The sequence below is a fragment of the Mycetomoellerius zeteki genome, unplaced genomic scaffold (assembly GCF_001594055.1).
Source record: "Mycetomoellerius zeteki isolate Tzet28-1 unplaced genomic scaffold, Tzet1.0 scaffold471, whole genome shotgun sequence".
Taxonomy (NCBI): domain Eukaryota; kingdom Metazoa; phylum Arthropoda; class Insecta; order Hymenoptera; family Formicidae; genus Mycetomoellerius; species Mycetomoellerius zeteki.
In genome coordinates, this window is record NW_017257470.1 from 1479993 (window position 1) to 1503181 (window position 23189).

The window sequence follows — 23189 nt, forward strand, 5'->3', positions numbered from 1 at the left end:
ATTTACTGCACAGTGCACAGTAGCGAATTTTTACCGTAAAGAAACGGAAGAGGGAAGCAACGGGAAATCGCGCACAACTTCTTCACGACTTCGCGACGTATCTCTTTAGCTCTTCTAATTGATGAAAAATTTCCTTAATTCTAAGAATAACTAAAAGACCCTTAATTAATTGTATCAAGAGAAATAACTATGGCGAAGTTAATTATTTTTTTTATATCTTTATTAGATTCTATTTTGATAAATTTGTTGATTAATATGAATTAAATGAAGATTGTTCATGAAGAAAATATACAGATAAAGCGTAATTTTTTGTTATAATAATTTAAAATGTAGGTATTTATATGATAAATTAGTATCATGTACTGAGTGTATACAGTACATTATTCCTCTTTTATATATTCTTTATACACACATATTGGGTGTATAAATAAGTTTCCGGGATCAATTTTAAATAGTGCTAACAAATGCGTATTTAAGTTTTCATGCATAATTATTTTTCCATTAGTAAGGTTGACTAATCTGTATTTTGAATTTGATATAATAATTCGCAGTTAGAAAATTAACATTTTTATTAATTTAAATGAAAATGAACTCTGGGAAGGTGCACATTTGCATGCTTCACTATTTTTATCGTGGATAAAACCGTCACCAGAATAATTTGTGATACTTACACTATCAGATATCAAAAGAAATGGTAATCCAATCCCTTGAGTCAAATAATATATTTTTATTTTTAACTAATTCCATGAATCAATTCATTTCTATAGTTTTCAAAGTAGTATTTCCATCAAAATGATACGATATTTCCCTTCTTCTCCTCCAAAGTTTTCCTTTTTTCCTTGCTTTATTTTAAAATTTTCCCGTATTTCCTTTTTCACAAAAAAGTTTTGTTATCCCAGATTTTATTATTTTAAAAATAAGTCACACATTCAAATTCTTTGTTTTAATAAGGAATTTCGCCTTATTATATGCAAAGCATTTATTTTACCTTTTCAGAATTAATTTATTAATATCATCCTCAGATTGAACAAGTGCTGTTTTAATTCAGAATAAAGAAACAGATTAAACACGATATTCAATAAAATTGATCACAAATGTATTTTTAATAATGATAAAAACAAATAGCAAGGAACATCTCTTAAAAATACAATAAAAGTCACAGAATCAATTTTTACTATTGGATAGATTTCGTGATAAATTTTTAGTACTGACAGTATATGTCGGAACGTCGCTTGTAAGATGTTTTATAACGTGTGAGCATAGCTTCATAATTGAATTCAAGCACAAAAATAGTACAACACATTTTCATATAAACATTCTTTCTTTTTTACCTTCTCAATGAGGATAGACTCGTGATATTTACGTTGAATCTATATATTTTACGTAAATTACGTGGACAGAAATTCATTGAAGTGATATCCATGTGACGTGACATATCATGAATGACATATTATCAAAATATCAAAATTTCAACATGATTTGCATAGAATAAAAATCGATGTGAATTTATTCATGTTAATTCTATATATTACTATCTTCTAGTTCTATCTGTATTATATTTCATTATTAATTCTACGTGGATTATATACATGTATATTAAAATCTATATGGAAGTGTTGATATAAAATTCATGTTGAAACTTTAAGGAAAATTTATTTCGATTGTGCAATAAAATTACAACGTTACATTTATGTCAACAAATTTTTGTTTATACAATAGTTTACATAAAGTACATGAATTCAACATAAACACCACGAACGTGTTTTCATCAGAAAAAAATTGCGAAAACTTATTTATATACTTAATAAATAACACTTTAACAATTTTTACACTTGCGGCAATCATTTTTAAAGTATATGGATTTAAGTATTGATGCAATGTATTCTACTTACGCAGCTTTATCGTGAAGACGAGCCCGAATGCTCAGAACTGTGTGTCTGTGCTGAGGGTGAGCAACTCGTTTGCAACACTTTGTGCGTCGAAACGTTACCTTGTAAGACGGATTTCGCTTTCTACAATCATGAAGCGCCAGCCTACCAAGCGCATCGAGGTCCTTGCCTTTGTTATAGCGGCGGCTTTATATGCATGCGGCCTTCGCCCGGTGAGTAATCATCTCTCTCATAATTATGATGCGATTAAATTAAAGTCGATTATTTAGACAGCACTTTCATTAAACTCTTTACAAACTAGTATGACTTAAATGCTATTTTTGTAAGCTATAGATATAATGCGATTATGATTTTATTTGCTTTATTATAAAAATGAATAAATAAATTAAAGTTTTATAGGAATAATTTATTCGATAATTTTATTTCAGAAAAACTTTAAATTCTGACAAATTAGGAATGTTTATATAATAAACTATTCAATAAATATAAAGAAAATACTTATATTAATATCAAATGAAGCTATTACTACTACTTTTTATGTTTGCATTAAATGTACTTAATAAACGTCTTTTTCTTTTTCTTCTGAACTCGACTGCAGATTTAATTTTACGATGATTTTCGAATAGTCCAACAGAAAATGATTTCTCTTCTCGCCATATAATACAAGCATTGTGTTATTTGCACAGACACATACAGTATACCGCACGGGGTTTTCATGTTCCTGGGATACAGCGAGAAAGACGAGACCTTATTGAAGCAGTACAACAATGTGACCGTGCTGGACGCGGTGTCATCTCTCGATAATTTCATGAGAAAGGAAGTCAATAATCAGGTGAGGCGTTGCCGTCACATTGTTCCTATTGATCGTTATAATCTCGACTAGATGACACTTTGAAATTGTCACTCGTTGATTAACACCGTATATGCGGCTTACGGCTCCATAGAAATTTCGCTTAAATTCCAAAATCGAGAGATTGTCTTGACACAATTTGCCACAAATTCAATGACCCAGAAAAGAATTTAAAATCAGTCGATTATTCCGAGGTTTATTACATCCCGCGTCGTTTCGGCAGCGAAGGAGAGCGTTCCATGAAATTCCCAGAATGCAATTAATGCGCAGCATCTCCGATCGGCGCGTGAAATCTCGATAATGAGAAATGTCAATAAGAAATGTAATGACTCGTCAAACTGCGCGTCGATTAAAAACTAAATCGGGCTGTGCGGAATTTAATAAAGCCTCTATAATTGTAGCGACGAATGACGCGCCACTGTACGTATCTACCTCCTCAGATCAACTCTCCCGTTTTCCATTTACAGACAGTATGCACACTCTTCTTGTACAACGCGACTCGAGAAAACGTGATTGCAGTGGCACGACTCGGGACCGACAATCCACCCTTAAATAGCAGCCAGGCTCAAAGTCTGCAACACCTGCTACGCGTCAAGGTAAGCGAATCTCGAATGAACCTTTTCGCACTGCATGGAGAAAATTGAATACCTTGGTGCGAGAGCTAGATAAAGCCACAAAAAATTTTGAGAAACCGCGAGACAAAGGAACACACACTCGAGAAAGACAGAATTTTATTATTCTACTTATTACCTTTTCCAAAGCCTCGAGTAAATAGAGCTTTCAGTCATTACTTTTTTAAAAACTATATTAACACATTCTAAAATTAACACGACACACTATAAGCACTGTATTTTAAAAAATACAGTGCTTTAAACTTTGTACAAATTAAACTTTATACGTTACATATGTATTGATCTAAAATATATGTATAAGACTTACATTTAAGTAGAAATATTTATATCTTTTATTTGTTATCTTTTTAATAATCTTACTCTACAAATACTTTTTTCATTCAATATTAATGACATAATTTTTTAATCTAATATAATATCATATCTAACATGATACAGGATGTCTCATAATTCGCGTGAAGCAATAGAGTAGATTAAACTGAATCGAAAAGTACCATTTTGCAATGTTTGCAATAATTAACCTTACATTATGTATGCACGGTATTTTTTAAAATAATTACTTGCCTTTCTGAGATGTATGATTCTAATTCCCAAACGTTACACATAGAAAAATACTGTACGCAAGTAATAACTATTTTGTTTCAAGTATTTTATACAAAAGTTCATACATCCGTTCATAAATCCATCACAAGTTCATTACAAATATTAAATTTATTTAAAATATATTCTGAATTCTCTAGTAAGTTTACTACTTTCGTCAAGATTATTAAATTAAAACAAATTTGATTTGCTTATTATATAAAGTCGATCAATTTTCTATCAATTTTATAATATTCTTGAAGAATTTTAATGAGATGATAATCATAATGAAAATCCCCAAATAAATGCATCTGCATAAAAAACAGACCAGCCTTACATACGTTTATGATTGCTAGGATCGCGACGAGATGTTTGGAGGTGTGCTTTACAAATAACATAACAGTTTACATATTGCCGCTCCTGCGGAGTTAATACTATTCATATAAAACACACCTCTAAATAGAGATCTTCTAATCAGAGACTAGCCATAAGAGCGTATTATCTAACGTGGCAACAAAGATAAGATGCAAGTAAGATAAGATATGTTATCTTATTCTATATACAGTGGTGCTAGTAGTGAGGTCTATACATGTACATAACAGAGTAAGCCATTGCTATGCCAACGTGTGGAGGACTGTGCAAGAGTGAATGCGAATTGGGGACTCGAGAGGGTAACCACTTAATGTAATCGTGAGACAGAGTCCTCGAAATCATTATAAAATTTATATGAAATTTCTATGTATAATCCGATAATTACGTGGATGGTTCAAATCAAATTAGGACTTTTATTCTCATGAACATAAGAATAAAAGTCCCGGTTTGACTTAAACCACGTACTACATATGCAACCATGAGAAATCATCGTATAATATTAAATAAAATCGTATATTTTACCAAATTACTTCATATGTAGTGAAAAAAATTATTTGTAATCAGATGAAATCATATGAAATCATATAATCTGTGGGATAATATTTTAGCTAGTGGGAACCCCTTCGTGGGAACCCCTTCGTGGGAACTTCCTCTCTCGCTTCAATATTGTATATTAAAACTTGCATAGCTGTCATTCTTGCAGTTAGTCACCATCACTTAAAAGCTCATTCGAAAAATGTCAAGCTAATCAAAAGTGATTTTTTTATGGACAGTCTCTGAGAGAGTCTCTACTTCAAAACATCTTGCCGAGCTCCTAGCAACCGCGAACACATGTAAAGCTTGTTTCTTTACGCAAACGACTGCACTCTCTCTCCCTCTCTCTCTCTCTCTCTCTACTCTCTCTCTCTCTCTCTCTCATTCGGGAATCTTTATTAATTATTATTTATTATTATTTCATTAACCTTTTAATGTTATTTGTTAATTTTAATGTTATTTGTGTATCCAGGATACCTCAGCCTTATAAATTTATTAAATGTATAAATGCTTAGACATATTATCATATTTAGTATAAACTTTTTACTATTTAAAAAATCTGTTAACAATATTATTTCACCATTTAAAATAAATTTTAACAACATTAAAGAATTAATTGTTATTTTATTAATTATTATGAAAATCATAAAATGGTTCAGAACTTTTTGATTCAATTTAGCCTGCTCTATCTACTCGTTATAAAACACCTTGTAGATTGCTATTACTTTGAAAGTTATAACATCGTGCATTAAAGTACAGGACGACAAATGTAATATCCGGTTCAAATTTGTAATATGTTTTAACAATGTGATGTAATCTCTTCCTGCTAGACTTGAATTTTATTGCTATTTCTTTTAATTTATAAAGCATATGAATACTAGGTCAACTTTTAAGTCTTTATCGTGTTCGCATTACGTGTAGGATTGTGCTTTCAGAGTTTGTAAGGTCTTTTTGAGCGTCTTTCCAACAACAAGGAAAGCTGATTGCGTGAACGACGGCGATTCGATACACGCGCGTGCGTGCAGCCGACAGGAAGTCGGTGCGAAAGGGCGATAACGGGTCCTCGCGAAAGTTTTAATTTCTCGGCGAATCTCGGCGTCGTTCGGGCGGAATTATCGCGATTAATCCGCTCGTTCCTTGCCGAATTTCACCCTTCGCACCGCGATAGATCTCTCGGCAGCCGGGTGCAGATCGCCGATCGATCTCCGGGTTATTGCACGCGAGAATGCAGCCTTACACGTGTCTGGAACATATAACGCGTTCGCTTATAATGCGCGCAGGGCGATTAAAACTCTGTGATTCATAATTGACTTACATATACACGATGTCATGATTTAAGTATATCCAATATGGCATAACCAACCGAATAAATTTTTACAAATTAATAAAGTAAACTCATAAATTATAGAACACGCAATTGAAGCCGTTGTATCATAAATTGATTAATCAGATGATAGATTTAAAAAATATTAAGTTTTAAGAAAATAATCGCTTAGAAAAAGAAAATTTAGTAAATATAAAATATATATGTGCAGAAAGCTTACTTATGAATTTTTAATAATAGGAAGTTAATAATCTACTTGTCTTTTTTATTAATAAATTTAATAATTCATGATGTATTTATGTTAAATGTTTTAATCGATACTGCAATAGCTGTTCTATAAAGTTTAAATGTTTATAGAAAAGTATATGTACTATAGATAAACACACACATCACACACACACACACACACACAAACAATTAAGAATAGAATAAAATAATAAAAGAATAAAAGAATAATCAAAGGTGTACCTTGGGGGTTAATAAATGATGTATTTGCTGTTAGTAATAGAATATAAGTTTTTAAATTGTGCGTCGAAAAACGTAACAAAAGAATCTGACAAATAATATAAGAACCACATTAAAACACTGGAAACTAACGCATACAACACAGATCTCAAAGAGACGTCCTAAAAACGTTCAGAAGATGTTCCTATGTTCTAAAGACATTCCCGGGACGTTCATCGAATAAAGTATGCTTAAATAGTGATTTCGGAATGAACTAAAAAAACTCTCTAGATTTAAGCACTGTCTATGTGTATTAATATTTGTGCCTCGATATCATACTTTTACTTCGACATATTTGACCCACATACTCTGAACATGATTATATCGAAAAACAATAATGAAATTTTCTGTTCGGCGAACATATATCCTGCGAATATTGAACGGCGCGGGAAGGGGATTTTTATTATAACGAATTCTCAACGTCAAAAAATTCGCACGAAAAAAGGATAGATCGGAACAACACGCCAATTCGAATCCAGAATATCTCCATCAAGTTGCAAATGGACCGGCGCTTGATCACAGATTGGAAATCGCCTCGGGAACCTGTATGACTGTGTAAAATGCGTGCCGTGAGCAGAAAACGACGTACGTTTAGCGTCATATAGATCGAAGCAAAACGTCACGATCGATTGATGCAAAACAAAGTCGACGAAAAATTACACATTGATTCTGATATTTGAAAGTTTCGTTAAGAAAGTTTCTCAATGTCGTCTTATAAGTATTACACGGAATTATAGCAAATTCTAAATATTATATATCAGAGCGAGAAAGAGAGAGAGAGAGAGAGAGAGAGAGAGAGAATTGTGTATTATAGAAATTAATTACGGATTTGATATAAAGGAAATATGTTATTCCAAATTAATAATCTGTAAATATTCCATCTTTGTATAATAAAACGTTATTTTAATCGGATTTGACATATAGAACAAAACATTATACCAAACTAATAACGTATAAATACACATACATATCTTTATACAATGAAGATACTATATCGGATTTAATATAGGAAAATACATTATTCCAAACTAATAATCTGTAAATATACGTTTGTTGTTATATATAATAACGTCATATATTTTTACTATAATTGACTTAGCATTTAACACATTTAAGTATGGGGTTAAATTTAAATAATTAGACAATGCGTTCAGCTAAAGAAAAAAGAAATTCGTATCTTGGAACTGGGATATAACTAAAGTTATTTTATGGCTGATAACTTCGCTCATCGAATGCCCGTTGGACGGCTTTAAATAACGGCTCGACGGAGAACGTCTGACGGGATTACGAGAATTCGTTTCTGCCATTGCCAGCGGGAGAGATAGCGTGTTTCGATTCGAACGAAATGGTCGACTAGGCGACCCATGCGATAGATATATAGATAAATAGATTGAGGTTCGCCCGATGAGATCCGAGGATCGCGCTAAGCAACGATCGCGAAGAAAAAGGAGAGTTTAGAGAATGGAGTAGACCCAAGATGATTGTTATCATTAATGTGTGTGATAGACTATCTTTTTTTCTTTCTTTTTCTCAATTTCATGCGATATTTTCGAAATTCTCGTCTATATATATTTTAATAATGATGAATAATTTAATCTTTTATATCCAAACTGTGTATTAATATTAATATTAAACGGAATATTTGTTACTTCTACACAGAAGGAACAATTTTGCTGAAGTATCTAAAAATTTAGCTGAATGCTGATCTGAAAATAATTGTATTATGGAAATAATTATGTGTAGAGTACATTTAAATAATTATGTGTAGAGTACATTTAATAATGAGCAATGCTGCAAAAAGTTTTAATATTCTAGCATCTAATTATTTTGATGATAGTTTAACAAGATTATTTTCAGATCCGTATCTGGCTAAGGTTTTAGATATTTTAGCAAAACTGTATATAAACCACAGTATAAATTTAAGTTTTTACAAAATATGCGTTTTCGTTGATTAATAGGTACATAAGAAAAAATGATTTTGCTAACAACTAAAGTATTCTGTCAGAATAAAGACTGTGTCAAATTTCACTAGACACAGATCTGAAAATAATTTTGTTAAACCATGAAAATAATTATATAGGTCGCTCAGACATGATGAGTAATGCTGCAAAAAGTTTTGCCATTCTAGTATATCTGACTAAATTTTTAGATTTAGCCAGATATAGATCTGAGAATAATTTTGTTGGATCGAAGTAACTATGATTAGACTTCGACAAAATCATTCTTTCCATATCTGGTTCAAGGTTTAGAACACTTCATTAAGTAGAATAATTAAATGAAAATATTCAATCATTACAAATTTGTCCGCGCGGGACGTGTGTCTGAAAATTTTCAGATTCGCATAAGTTTCCCATAGTGGCAGTTGGCCCATGCGGTTCGTCCCCAATGTGATCTCATCCTCTTTCTCTGTCTGCCTTGTCCCACGGGGCTCGTAGCAGCAGCGGACTGCATCGTCGAGCGAAAGGGACGGAAACTTGCATTTTCCCCTGATGACTGCACGTCGCGGCTACATACGTCATAAAACTTTGCTAATATAGCGGAAGGGTGCCGTCTTTGCGCCGCGGCGACTCGAAATCGCTCGTTTCGCTCTTGCCGAGCAGCATTCGTCTTACTTTCTCTCATCTTTCACTTTCTGTCCCCCTCCCTCCTTGCATTCACACCCCCATGCTCTCTCTCTCTCTCTCCACCGTCGAGCGGGATTTATGCTATTCGAAGCTCGTGCAGAACTTTATGACTTGGAATATCTCGCTCAAATCATTATTCGAATCACCTAGTCGTTTGTCAGTCAGATGCAATCGAATATCTCCTATCGAGGAACAAGTATCGATTGTCTTTAATTGGAACTTTGCTACCCATTGTCTATGTGATTATTTTTGCCCGTTTTGTACAATTTTCCCGTGATTATTCGACCGTGATTGTTCGATAATTTGACCTAATTTGATATCGATATCACGTGCTCTTAGATTCTATGCAGCCAATTACGCTCTTTTAATTAATTTTGGTTATATCTACAAAATACAGTCGAATTGCATATTTAAATCGTGTTTAATTTAAATCGCCAAATAATTTTTCTGTTGAACAATTAAATCAATTTAATTATATTTTTAATTCAATATTCAATTTTCATCAAACTGATATTTGAAATAACTTTGAGACGAATTGTATAGATGTAGACATTTGAAATGCTGCGAATATTTCATATTTTACTTTAATTATCTAAGAATTTTTTTCTAATAATATATTATTAAAAATGCATTGTTATTTTATTTATTATAGTTAATTTGCATTTTGAACATATTTTTGCTTTGTTATCAAAATATAATCTTTAAATAATTCATTTCTATTCTATTCGTCTGAAGGTAAAATAATTAATTTTATTAAAAGAACTATATAACATCACTTTTATCTTATACGGCTTAAAAATAGGAAACTCTCTAGCATCGTGAAACAGAATTAAACTGAATCGGCGAAGGTGACTTGGCGCCAGAGTGAAGATAGATCTCGGACTTTCTTGTATATCGTAAGTGGAGTTGACGAATTATTCTCCTGAGAAAGAGAGTATCGATGATACGATCTTTATTCGGTGTGGCGCTAAGTTACTCCTGACGGGTGCAGTTTAATCTCATCTTACGGCAGTTCGAGAAACGGTGAAAAAGCCGTGGTTTCTCGACGCTCCGCGCCGTTTTTCAATTATGCATTCGCATATTTTACCGGAATGCCTTGTCGCATTCAGCGACGAGCGCGACGACAGCTGCCGGACTGCATTTACCAGGTTAACAATAATTCAATGTCACTATCTTACGCTAACGGATATGTACTGGGTGCTTCTGCGATATCTATGAATATGATCGTTGCTTATACATCCAAATTTTATGCGATAGATCTTTAAATTTCTGAAATTAAAAGTATTACGCCTTTATAATATGCAATTTTTATTTAAATAGAAACAATATTTAATAAATATAAAAAACATAATTAAATATAAAAATTATTATAGAGAATTATAGACTATAATTAAAATTCATATATAATTCTTTAAAAAATAAATAAAAAATAAAATGAATAAATGAAAGGTTAAACAATTCTTATACTTATAATTTCTTTGTATATTTTGTTTATTGTACTTATGATTTTTTTGTACACTGTGTTTTAACGTTTTTTCTTTTTATTAGACATTTATTTTTAAAGCTTTATATAAGTTTTTTTCTAGAAATTCTTTATAAATGTTGTATATTAATCGCGCAAGGGAGCAATATCGTCCGAGAATGCAGAAAAATTTAGAAACTTTCTGCTGCCAGGAACAAGGACAGAAAATCAAGAAATCTGGGAATAGCGAACTTACACGTCCGCAATTCTTAATAATTCATATCAGAGAGCCCTTTCTGCATTTTCACCCTCGGTTGCCCTCCAGTAGATGGTCATCGCCGCTTCTACTACTGTCGCGACATCGAATGGATTCTCGTCGTTAAGGTGCTTCAACACTTTGCACCGCCGTTAAGAACAAAATTGCAGAAAAATTGAAGCTCATTAAATCTGCCACGTTTTATTTCCACATGAGCTAACGGGACGATTCATCGTATTTAAGGTTGCTCCAATATATGCTCGCACTTTAACAAACTTTAATAAACAGCGACAAAAAACGATAGGTACCTAGTGTACGATGAAAAATTGAGCGCTTTAAAGAATAAATCGCGATGAAGTGACTGTTGTATCAAGCGAAGAACTCAAACAGAATTCCATCCCTCATCTTGCTATATATAATATATTACTTCTTTAGTAAATAAAATGGACAGTTAAAGTTATAAATATTTTTTTAAATATAAATTAAAATCAGTAACTATTTGTGATCCCCATATCGATCTATTCTACTATTTTCAAATTTTTCAATAAGAAAGATTAATATTCCCTATGGCATATTAGTATATTGATTATATATTCTTTTAAAATATATTTTTAATTAGAAAATACTCTTCCATTTATTTTATTATAAGAAAATAAACATGATTTTTTATGACATTTTTTGTTTTTTTTTCATCATCCCTTAAAAGGGAGAAAAAAGGACTGATAAAGAAAAGCCTTTTAAATGACGCATGAAAATTCAATGAAAAGTCGCGATAGCTTCGGAATCGATACTCGGATACTAAGTTGAGCGCAGTAGGATAGCGTTAGGAAATATGAGGGGAATGCGGGAGAGGGAAGAAGTATAGGTGCCTTTATTGGCCCTTTGCCAATGGTTGCTATCTATATGGAACACCTGCGTCTGTCCGATGTCTCGAGTCGCGACAGATCGAACAATACGAGAGTCTTAAGACAAAGAAATAAGGGAACGATAGTTCTCTAAAACGAAACAGAGCATTTCTGCATTGTTTTGTCGATCCCGATTGCAAGAGTTTATGACATTTTATTACATTTTGATAACAATGAGATTAAAATAGGAAGTCCATACCTCCACTTTTTTTTAAATCTTTTCTAAGAACACGAGCTTTATAAGAGAATACTGGTTTTTTTATAAATTACCAAAGTGAAAAGGGTTAATGGAAGTTGGTGCAGTACACAAATTTCTTTAAGTGCACATAATTCTAAATGATTATACTTACAGTATATACTTAAACATTTTGGCTTACATTTTTAGTTGTCTTTTTAGTAACAATAAGTAAAGAGTATTTTTCTATGGATTGTCGCATGATTCATTTTATATATCAGAATTAATATACACTAATACACTCATTACTTACTGTTATTAAAAATGGCCAAACTATGATCCCAAATCAAACGTTTAAATGTATTTCCATAACGTTGCAATTACATTCAAGAATTATGTGCACTTAATGAAATTTGTACTAATTACTGCGCTGACTGATCCCATTTCCCTGTTCATGTTTTACAATTTTTTAAAACAAAATTGAGAATTTTCTATTTATATAATAAATTTCAATTCTGATTCGTGTGAACGATTAAAACCGAACTAAAACTGTTCCACCAATGCAATGTAAGATTAACTTTAACTTCAGTTTAACTTACTGTTTATCTTTTTCTAATTTCTAGAAAAAATTGGTGACACCTAACAATAAAAATGTTAGCTGTGATAATGATATGCAAAATTTATGTACATAAATAAAATAAGAAATATTTTACGTCAATATCTTTGACAATTTATTTTCGCTTGCATATTTATTAAGTTAAAAGTTATTATCATGGTTATTATTATTAAAAGTAACGTTTTTTTATTTATTTCTAATAAATTATAAAACATAAATTTATTTTTAACTGAAAGTCGATTTTCGATTAAGTAGTGACATCGCCCAACATCGTTACATTCCAGTATGCTTAAGGAAACTCTAGAGGGACTCTGGAGGATTTGTTCTAGATTCCGGAACAGATATGACGAGAAATCGTTACATTTCGGTGCTTGCCGATCGACCAAGTCGATGAAACCCAAAATGGCAGTCTACTAGTTTACGTAATATTGTCACCTTCATTGAGATAAGGTTGCGATATCGTAATGTGTCAATCTCTCAAACGAGAACATCGTTAGATGTTAACACCTTAACATTGCTGACATTTTGTGCTTTGAGGACGTTACAATTGCGATGTCACTCATTTTAAGACTCAATATTATTATAACATTTGCGAATATATAATATTTAATAATAAATTGCGTGATAACATATTTGTGTTATTAATAACAAAAAATAGAGTTATAAATATAAAACTAGTTCTCTTAAACAATAAGAAATAAAATTGAAAATATATTCGAACGAAATTATTAACAAATTTTTTAAAATTATTAATGCAACTAATTCTACATAAAAATACAGACTTTTCGAAAAATTATAAATTGTATTATTTACGTTACTCGCGTAAATAGAAAATTAATACCTTATATGAAGTAAGGTTCTATCTATCTATATTTGCTAGTTTGATACAGAGTGTCACATACAGGGTGTCCTATGGGAATGTGTTGAAACTAATTAACTATCTATTCGAAGGTATTCAATTATTGAAAAAACAAAAATTGCGCTGAAAAGAGGAAAATCTGCAATTTTTAATGAGTATAAATAAAATTTAACAAAATGTTTGTGTATCAATTAATTTTATTGATGAAAAATATGCTCATAATCCCAAGGAATAATTTTTTCGGAGGGTGCATCATCTGAATTTGTACAAAACACAATTTTTTTACGAAAGCTCGTAAAAACTTTTTCTAACATATTTTTGACATATATCGTTTTTAATATTGCTAATTACTTTTTAGATAGCTGCTACTAAATCTGAAACTGTTTTTCGATCTTATCTGCGATTTTACATATAATTTTAGCGCTTACTTGATTTTAGCATAATTTTTCATGAATAAAATTAACTGATACACAAACATTTTGTTAAATTTTATTTATACTCATTAAAAATTGCAGATTTTCCTCTTTTCAGTGCAATTTTTGTTCTTTCAATAACTAAATACCTTCGAAAATGACAGCTGATTAGTTTCAACACATTCCCATGGGACATTCTGTATATCGTCAATAATGGTATAACTGTATATTTTCTGCAGTTTATCATTTACGGAATCTATGCGATTAAATAAATGCAGTTTATCATTTACGGAATCTATGCGATTAAATAAATGTTTAATCGCATAGATTATGCACCCAAGCTGTATTTGAAATTTCGATTTATAATTTAAAGACGACAGCGTCGTTTCAACTGTCATAAAGAGATCGATTCAAATTTTATTACGGAGGCGGGACAGAGGGAAGAGCGAAGTCCCGAGGCATCTCGCAAGCTTCATCGAAGATGCATGAGAGCATCAAACTACCTGACACTGAGCACCTTTCTTGGATTTCTGCATGATAAAACGCACTGCATAACGATTGTCGTTCGCCATAACTGCCATAAGTGAAGTTCATAAACATCACTATATATCTATGTACTTAATATGTTAAAACTACATTAATAACTGTGTTTTTTTAACAGTTCTTCATTTAATTTCTCCAATCAGATATTACTATTTAAATTTAATTATAATTACAAAAATTAAATAATTTTATGACTAGAATTTATGACTTTAGAGTCTTAAAACCTTTTCATTGACAAATCCTCTGAGATTATTACAAAATTAATACTCAAACCCTTTAAGACAAAATTAGTATTCTAACTCATTCCTTCTCTCTTTTTCCTGTTTCCTGCTTATCCTTACATTTCTTTTAATTTAAACTTTTCATGACTATCCTATACATGGCGCTGTACATCCGTATGAACATTCGTTTGGATTTCGTTATCCGTCTTAGTGTAGCAACATCCTATAGAGAATGACGATGCTGAGAGACGCGCTCCTGATAATACCTTCTTACGTATTGCCGAGCTGCCAATTTGACGAGGAGAGAAACGACTTGTCGTCACGGCCGGCGGGACACGTAGTTGCGTTACGTGTTCACGCGAGTATTCCGCTCACGCGTTGCGACGATTGCTTTCGACGAACGACGCGGTTCCTCCACGTCTATCAGTTCCCTCTACGACAGCAAGACAAAGCGAAAAGCTACTTTTTTATCAGTCTCGCTGTTCGAGCTGACGCGCGCGGATGATCTCTCAGAGAAGCCATTCTTCGCGCGGCTTAATATAACTCACATAAAGCACCAGACAGCGACGGACTGCTTTACAATTCTTTAACGCGCGAGTTAATTCGAATCTTAAGTGAAAATTACATGCAATACAATTTTCAAGATTTCTCTTTTCAACAGATTGTTATAACTGCTGCAAAAGTTGGCGGAATAATTAATATAACTAACAAGCAACTAACGATTTCACTTTTGCCGCATCTAGAAGCATATCCGTAGATTCCGCGTCCTGGATTTTCAATTTAATTTCATTTCAACGGAAGCTACGAACTTGATATACGCAAAAGCTTGCAGTCTGAAGTTCGATGTTAAGACAGCGGCGCCGCAGGGGCGACTACAAAGCGTAAGTCGGAAAAGAGCGATCTTTCATTTTTAACATGGCTCCAATGCTTCGGGCATTTTAAGATCATATGTAAGATCAGAGAAGAGAAAGGTCGTCTCTTTGACAGTCAACTCGTCAATTTTAATCAAACTTTAATACTTGAATACGATGGAATACTAACATATACTTCAATACGAAAGAGAGATGTTAGGAAATATGGGTATATACATTTCAACTCAATCTTTTTCTTCTTCATTCCCTCTTTCTTTCCTTTATGTACCGATATTCTATTCTATTGGGAATAAAATAATAGTAAACTATTTTAGATTTATTCTATTTAAGAATTTTTTCAAATTACACAAAACATTTTTAAATTTTACAATTATTTCTATCATAATGGACAATGAATAAATATATTATTGCATTTTCTATCATCTGATTATAATTATTGCAATTTTACTTATACATTTTGTTTTAATTTTTATTCCTATTGTTTCTTCTTTTGGCTTTGAAAGATCGAAAGAGAAGAAAAATTATTATATTACCAGCGTTCGCTGTTATTTCAACGAAATATCTAATCAAGCGAAATATTTATATTTTCTACATTTTGGAGCTATTCTGAAGCATTGAAAATAAAATTTTCTTTACATCAGCAATTTGATGTAAAAAAAAAGGAGCGTAGTAAATCACAAGACTAATCGCTTTATTTTACTTTATGTTCAATATCACTTATGAATGTTAAGTGCCAGATAACTTTTACGTTCCGAACAGTCGATCTTCATGGGAGTATGAAATTTCTCTTGCATTGTTAGAACAGTCCAACGGAACGCTGACGCCTCGAGGGCGCTTTAGAGTTTAAGAACGAACACGCAGAACAACGTGAAAGACCCTTTAACACGCAAACTCCTTATTTTCACCGATTTAAAGGGAAGCAGACAGAGTGTAACTGGCAGGACTATTCTCATAATCTTCGGATCCCTATGCTTGACATCCTATTATTTCACTCTTTCGGAAAAACATTTAATTATATACATGTATATACTTAAAGTATTAAAAGTATTAGTATTAAAGTCATATATAATTTTTTCTTGTACATGATATAATAAATGTATATTGACATTCTTAATATTATATAAGAGTGCCACAAATATAAATAAACATAAATTGCTGACATTTTAAATATATCTTTGATTTTTAATTTTTTTAAAATACAAATAATCATAAAATGTATGCTAAAATATTAGGGAGATACTGTTTATAATATATTCCCGCACACGTAGAATATATTATACAGATATATTATACAAACTTTTAAAACATAACTTTATTTCATATTTAATTTCTCATTATCATTGCAATAATCAAAATCTTCCGACATTACGTATATTTTGTACATGTATTTAATGTGTATACATATATATTATATATGTATTAATAGTAAATATAATGTATGTGTGTGTGTACACACACGTATTAAATGTGTATAAAGAAAGCCCAGTCATAACAACAGTTTTTCTCCTTTTAGAAGAATTTACCAGATAGACTATGTTATATTACCTTCTTTCTGCAGCGATTATTTTTTCGGCTCGTTTCGTTTACTTTAAAGTTTGTGCAAACTATCGCCACAGTGTGTTCACACGTACTTATCTATCTATCGCTTGTAACACGCTCAACAACGATGCGGACCGCTTTCGTGCCGATTGTTTTTTGGGATTAACGCGATTTCAGCTGCGGCTTCATTATGCCTTTTCAAGTAGTAAATTGGAACAAGACGCGAAGCAATTTGCCAGCATGATTTTTTTATTTCTCTTCGGAAGCATTGTTTGCGTGTTTGCGGAGCATGTACCAGAATATTAAAAATAATATTTTTATATGTACATATGTAATGTTATAGAGATTGAGAGTTGAAAGAAAAAGTCTGTTCTTTTCAGCCAAACTTCTTGCACGATTCATCTTTTTTCCTTTTCTTCCCACGTTGGAGAGAAAAAGAGAAAAAATGAACCGTGCAAGAAGTTCAGCTAAAAAACAGGCCTAAAGAGAGAGAAGAGAAAGAGAGAGAGAGAGAGAGAGAGAGAGAGAGAAAGACAGAAAGTTTTTAAATACAAAAACTTTTATAAATAATACATAATTTTCAAATCAAATAGAAATATTATAGTTCTCTCTATTTCTTTTTCTTCCTTTAATATCATTTTTCTTTCTTTATCATCTTTTATTTCTTTTTATACTACTTATTTATCTTATAATATTACGTCTTATTTCTAAAATATTACTTTTTGTTTTTATTTGACTCTGTCTTTTAACATTTCGTCAATTAGTCATTTTACAAAGATATTTATCAAGTAAATGCACGATCATTTGTGAACGAAGAGAGAGGCAATAAGTTACACTGGAGTATAGTGGCATAACTTGCGTTGACCTTGATCGTTCGGCCACGATCCTCGGTTAAGCCTCTTATTCGTGGACGCTTTCTTCAACTGAAAGCCAAACAGCAAAGCTGATAACGCTCATTATGCAGGTTTATACAAAATTTACGCGGTTCCGTGGCGCAACATACGCCATGTAGCTCATAATTGAACGTTACCTCCTGAGTTTTGTGGTGTAATCCGAATATTCGACCATCAACGTTAATATGTTGCAGACACAGCGACCACGACAGCTTGTTTAATGCTCTTAATACGGTGGTGAATTAATCAAATGATGCACCATATGCAATGCCGCTTGCTCGTATACTTACATACAACTTTGCAACATTCGATTTTTTTTTTAAACAAAAACGTATCTAACTAAAAACTATGTGTGACATATATTCTCTTCTTGAGCGTTATTCCACATCTTTTGACAATTTTTAATCAAGCAAGTCTTAAAAGAGAGTTGCGTACCATTTAAGTTATTTTTTTATTATTTTCACATTTTATACTGATTTTTATGGAAATAAACGTCGAAAGATATAACTTGATGCTTTAGGTACTTATAATTACATATTTAATTTTTTGTCAATAATAAATTAATATACACTAAATCTTTTTGCAACATATACTGCAAAAGATATAATTTAGGCAGCGCCGGTGGCATAAATCGTATCTGCAACTCTCCTAAGTTATACCGCCTTTGAAAATATTAAATTTATGAATTAAAATAATTAAAAATATAAAATTAATAGAATTAATCCCTACTTTATTAATTTATCAAAAAAAGGGATCAAATATTTAATAATTAATAAATAACATAAATAAACAAATAAGAGAATTATATTTGTTTAAAGCGAATCTTGGTACCTAATGGTATTTCTACATGAATTTTTTTACAATTTCCAGTTTATGTAATCTTGTACTTATTTACTAAATATTTTTAATAATTCACAAATTCAGCATATACTCGGAATTGAGAAGTATAAAAAAGAAAAAAAAAGAAGTAACTCTCAGTAATAAAATTACTTATATTGATCGCACATTGCTTCGAAGTCGAGAGAACGACAACTTTCTTTATTTGTGTTACTGTAAGTTGCCAGAAATAGTGCGATGAATTACGAAGTTGTCGACAAGTTGACCACTCACAAGCCACTACAAATCCTCTTACCTTATAGCTGTTTCAGCTTCTTGCTATGTGAGTAAAAGGACCTCTAAATCGGATGACGATTAGCGTCGACGCGCGAGATTTAAGATCCTCCAAATCTAGCGATTACTCCGACAATCTAAGACCGCTCGCTCGTAGAAAGAGAGAAAGTAAGATGAAGCGTGAAGAAAGGGCAGGCCACCCGGGAGAATTCAAGTCGAGATTTGCACCCTCGAGTAAGGACAGACACGGAAAAATGGCGAGATCGTTGGATAGTCGGAAGGCTCCGCTTGCTTCGATGAGATACACCAGGGATGAAATATGAACGGGGATCCCGTTAACGATGCATCCTTCGGCAAGAAAAGGGGACGGACTCCTTAACGCGAGAGCGTCGGCGGGTTTTTTCGCACACTAGCATTAGACGTTAAAGTGAAGTGAACAGAATATATTTTCTCGGGCTAAAGGTCTCTCGGAACTCCATGCATATTTAGAAAATACGATTTATAGTCACGCAAAATTGCAGAAAACAATTAATGGTACAGTAAATGTACGCAATGAGAGATAATGTTAAATTATATAGACAATGGTTATCCCTGTGCTGCGATAAGCCGCGTAGAATTAGTTCGAGAATTAATAAATAATAATTGTTAAATATATTTATAAATATTAAATGATACAATTGGAACACAAAGTTTTCTTTCACAAACTACTTTTGTTTCATAACTTTCCGGTGTGCAACCAACAGAAAACTTGATATTCTTAAAGGATCCCGATGTTGCCTACCGAAGGAAGGGCCTGCTATCGTTTTTCGCGAATGTTATGCTCATTTGCATTGCGTGACGAGACCGCTTCCCGTAAGCCTTTACGTGTTACAAAGCCGGTGTGCGTTGCTGCATGTCGTTATTCCTTCTTTTTAAGTTCTTTTTTTGCGCGTTCTACCCTTTAGGCTCTCCTCGGTGACTCTACCCTCATTTGGCCTTATCCCGGTAGCTTTTACTCGTACCGTTCTTCGTCTTTCATACACTCCTCTCCCCTCGTGTCTTAATGAGCAACGTCGAGCGAGCTTCTCAACGTCGTTATTGATTAAGTGGCCACGCGAAAGTGCGCCCGGATTCTTCAACGACGAAATTTTATTGGCGGCTACCTCGCGACGACAATTTTCCTCTTCTCTCGGCGAGAAGAGGGTTGAAAAACTACGAGACACGAAATGCCGCACCGCATAATTATGCGACGCACGATATTGTAAATGTAAAAAGACTTTTTTGTTACAGAAATTTTATTACAACCATTTTATTACAACCAATTTTATAAAAACCACAATTTCTCTCATTGTTCTATACAGGTAAATTATAATTAATTAGAATTCAATAATATAATTATGTAGAGAGCATTATTTATAAAAAAGTTTTAAATATAATATGAATAGAAGTATTAAAAGATTAATTAGAGTTTATATGTATTATGTGAATAACAAATAAGGAAAATATTTTTAAAAGAACAAAGATTATTTTGTAAGAAATCGATTCTTCATCTTATACAATTTACTCTGTCGCAGTTATTCGGTCATAATCATTTCTCATCCTTTTACCAATAACAATATCATCGCGTTATTCACATACGGACTCTGTGTGCGCACTATTATAGAGGCGCCATTGTTTCATCATTGCGAGCTGCAATTACAAGTTGTCTTCGAGCGACGACAGCGACAATCGTTCTCTGATATCAGATATATACCCGATTGAAAGGGAAGATATTGAGCGAGATGCAACGGCCAATGGAGAGATCGCCATTGTAGAATGAATCTATCTTCCAATAGCTGCATACGGAGTGTCTCAAAAGTTGTATATATATTGTTGCAATAACATACCGATTATTTCTAATGACAATTTGCATGAACATTAATTATTAATTGTTTGGTGTAACATAACTTTCAATGGATTTCTTTAGAAGATAAAATACTGTTCAAAATATAAACTATGTGAGATTAAACATAATAAAATATTTTTCTTACATCTTTTAAATTATAATTAAATTTTCAACTGTTTTGATTTAAAGATTTGTTCGTTTAAAAAAAAGTTACTTTTAAATTAAAAATTTCATAATTATAAGGAAAGATACAGAAAGAGAGAGACCTGGGACACCCTGTATGCCTCATACCTCTTGCTCCCTTTCCTGTCAACATACACGAGGTCACGTTCGGACGTAATCACTCCTCCGTCCAGAAATCCAATTAGTCGACCATTAATAAACGATTCGTCCTGACGGAGAAGATAATGGTACCTGCCTCATCACCAGATGCAGTTGCACCTGCAGGTACGCTGCGTCTTGCACCTGTCTTCATTCACGCGGGGATAAATGGCCGATCCCGTGACGATGCTGTAAAGAGAACCATTAGTTTCCGGTGATCGCCAATTGAGATCGTCTTTCGAAGAGAATAGCACGATCATGTTCAAGGTTTAGTGTCATCACATTTTAGCTTGTAACACTTCTTTAAGCCAATTGAACAAGTTTCTGATTTCTGCTTAGATAAGCACGATTACTGCTTAATCTTCGTTTATACTACTGGAAAAAGGACTGATCAATTTAGATCGCACTACTAACATGAATAATTCTGAATTTTATTTTTAATTATTATTAATATTTGTAACATGTTTAATTATTATTATTAATATTTGTAGCGCATCTTATCGTACTCATCTGTTTAAAAATAGTGTTGTTCTCTACGCCTCCATGCTCTTGTATAGGGTGAGAAAAATCGATGAAGATAGCAAAAAAGAAGATCAATCCTTGATGACGGTTTTGACCGGCTGGAATGGTCGTGACAGCAAGTTGACAGATTATGCCGTTCGCGAATAAAGTTCTTTCTAAAGAATATTAACCGTGTTTGTTCATTTCGTGCACGTGCGAAAGTATCGCGAGAGCGCGTTCGCCTCCGGGAGTGTAATGTTTCACGCTGCGAGCGCAGTATATAACAATAACTTTGATATTTTGCAAATTACATAAATACAATTTCTTGTTAACTCGGGAATAGTCATGAGAGACATTTATCCCAGTGCGTAGCAGCGAAAAAAATGTAAACTATGACATATTGTTTCTTGCAGATATTGTTTTACATATTTTCTTTTTTTTTTAATAACTATTTTTTACAAATTTTTAAATATGAAATTCTATCGAAAACTCGCAATGAAAAACGTTGTATTAATTAAATCCTTAATTTTTTCTTTTAGAAATACTGTCATAATAAGCTTCTTAACATGCTTATTCCATTTATATAATATAATATATTTGTTTAGTTTCTTACATAATATATAATATATTTGTTTAGTTTCTACTTACTTTCATCAAAAAGCTGTGATCAAATCCATGTCCATATAATGTTTTCAAATACTAATAAATCAGAAAACAATCAGTAATATACAATATCAGTATAATATGTTGTTAATAATAAAGGTTTTAATTAGGGCGTAAAATATCACACAGATGATTATGTAAAAAAAATTGAGTAACTACTTCTAAATTAGAAAATGTGATCCACCACAGTAGTTTACACACATTTTTATTAAAATTTATTATATTCTGAGACTTATTTTACATTGACTAATTCTATTTCCTTTAACATCTTTCTCGGCGTTGTACGCAAATTATTAAGCAAGATAATTTTAATAGTTATTCTGGAAATTACTTCCACCTACGATCGTTAAGCGCCGTCTTAACAATTTTCATTTCTAAACTACTTAGGATCGCTTACACTACACAACCTTTTGCGGATAAGCTCAACATTATTCATTGCAGCTTTTCTATCATTAGATGTTTATGCAAATAATTTATTAGCTTTCCATGTGTATATTCACTTATGCATTCGCCAATTTCCGAATAATTGTATTAGCACGTATCTACCTGTAAAGCGAAATTATTTTGGCGAAACGCAATGTAACACGGATGTACTTCTAACCCTGGATTAATATGGTAGAAGAGGCACGTACCGCATAATACAAGAGAGCGTAAATTAGAACAACCAT

General features: G+C 32.3%; 1 protein-coding gene across 1 annotated transcript in view; it reads left to right on the forward strand.

The window, feature by feature from the left end:
* The window catches only part of LOC108727158 (uncharacterized), a 41568-nt gene that overhangs the window by 14084 nt on the left and 4295 nt on the right, over nucleotides 1-23189 (forward strand). Inside the window, exons 7-9 of the mRNA XM_018455141.1 lie at nucleotides 1897-2101; nucleotides 2576-2721; nucleotides 3207-3335. Coding sequence (XP_018310643.1) covers nucleotides 1897-2101; nucleotides 2576-2721; nucleotides 3207-3335 — 480 coding nt within the window. The remainder of the gene's footprint in view (nucleotides 1-1896; nucleotides 2102-2575; nucleotides 2722-3206; nucleotides 3336-23189) is intronic.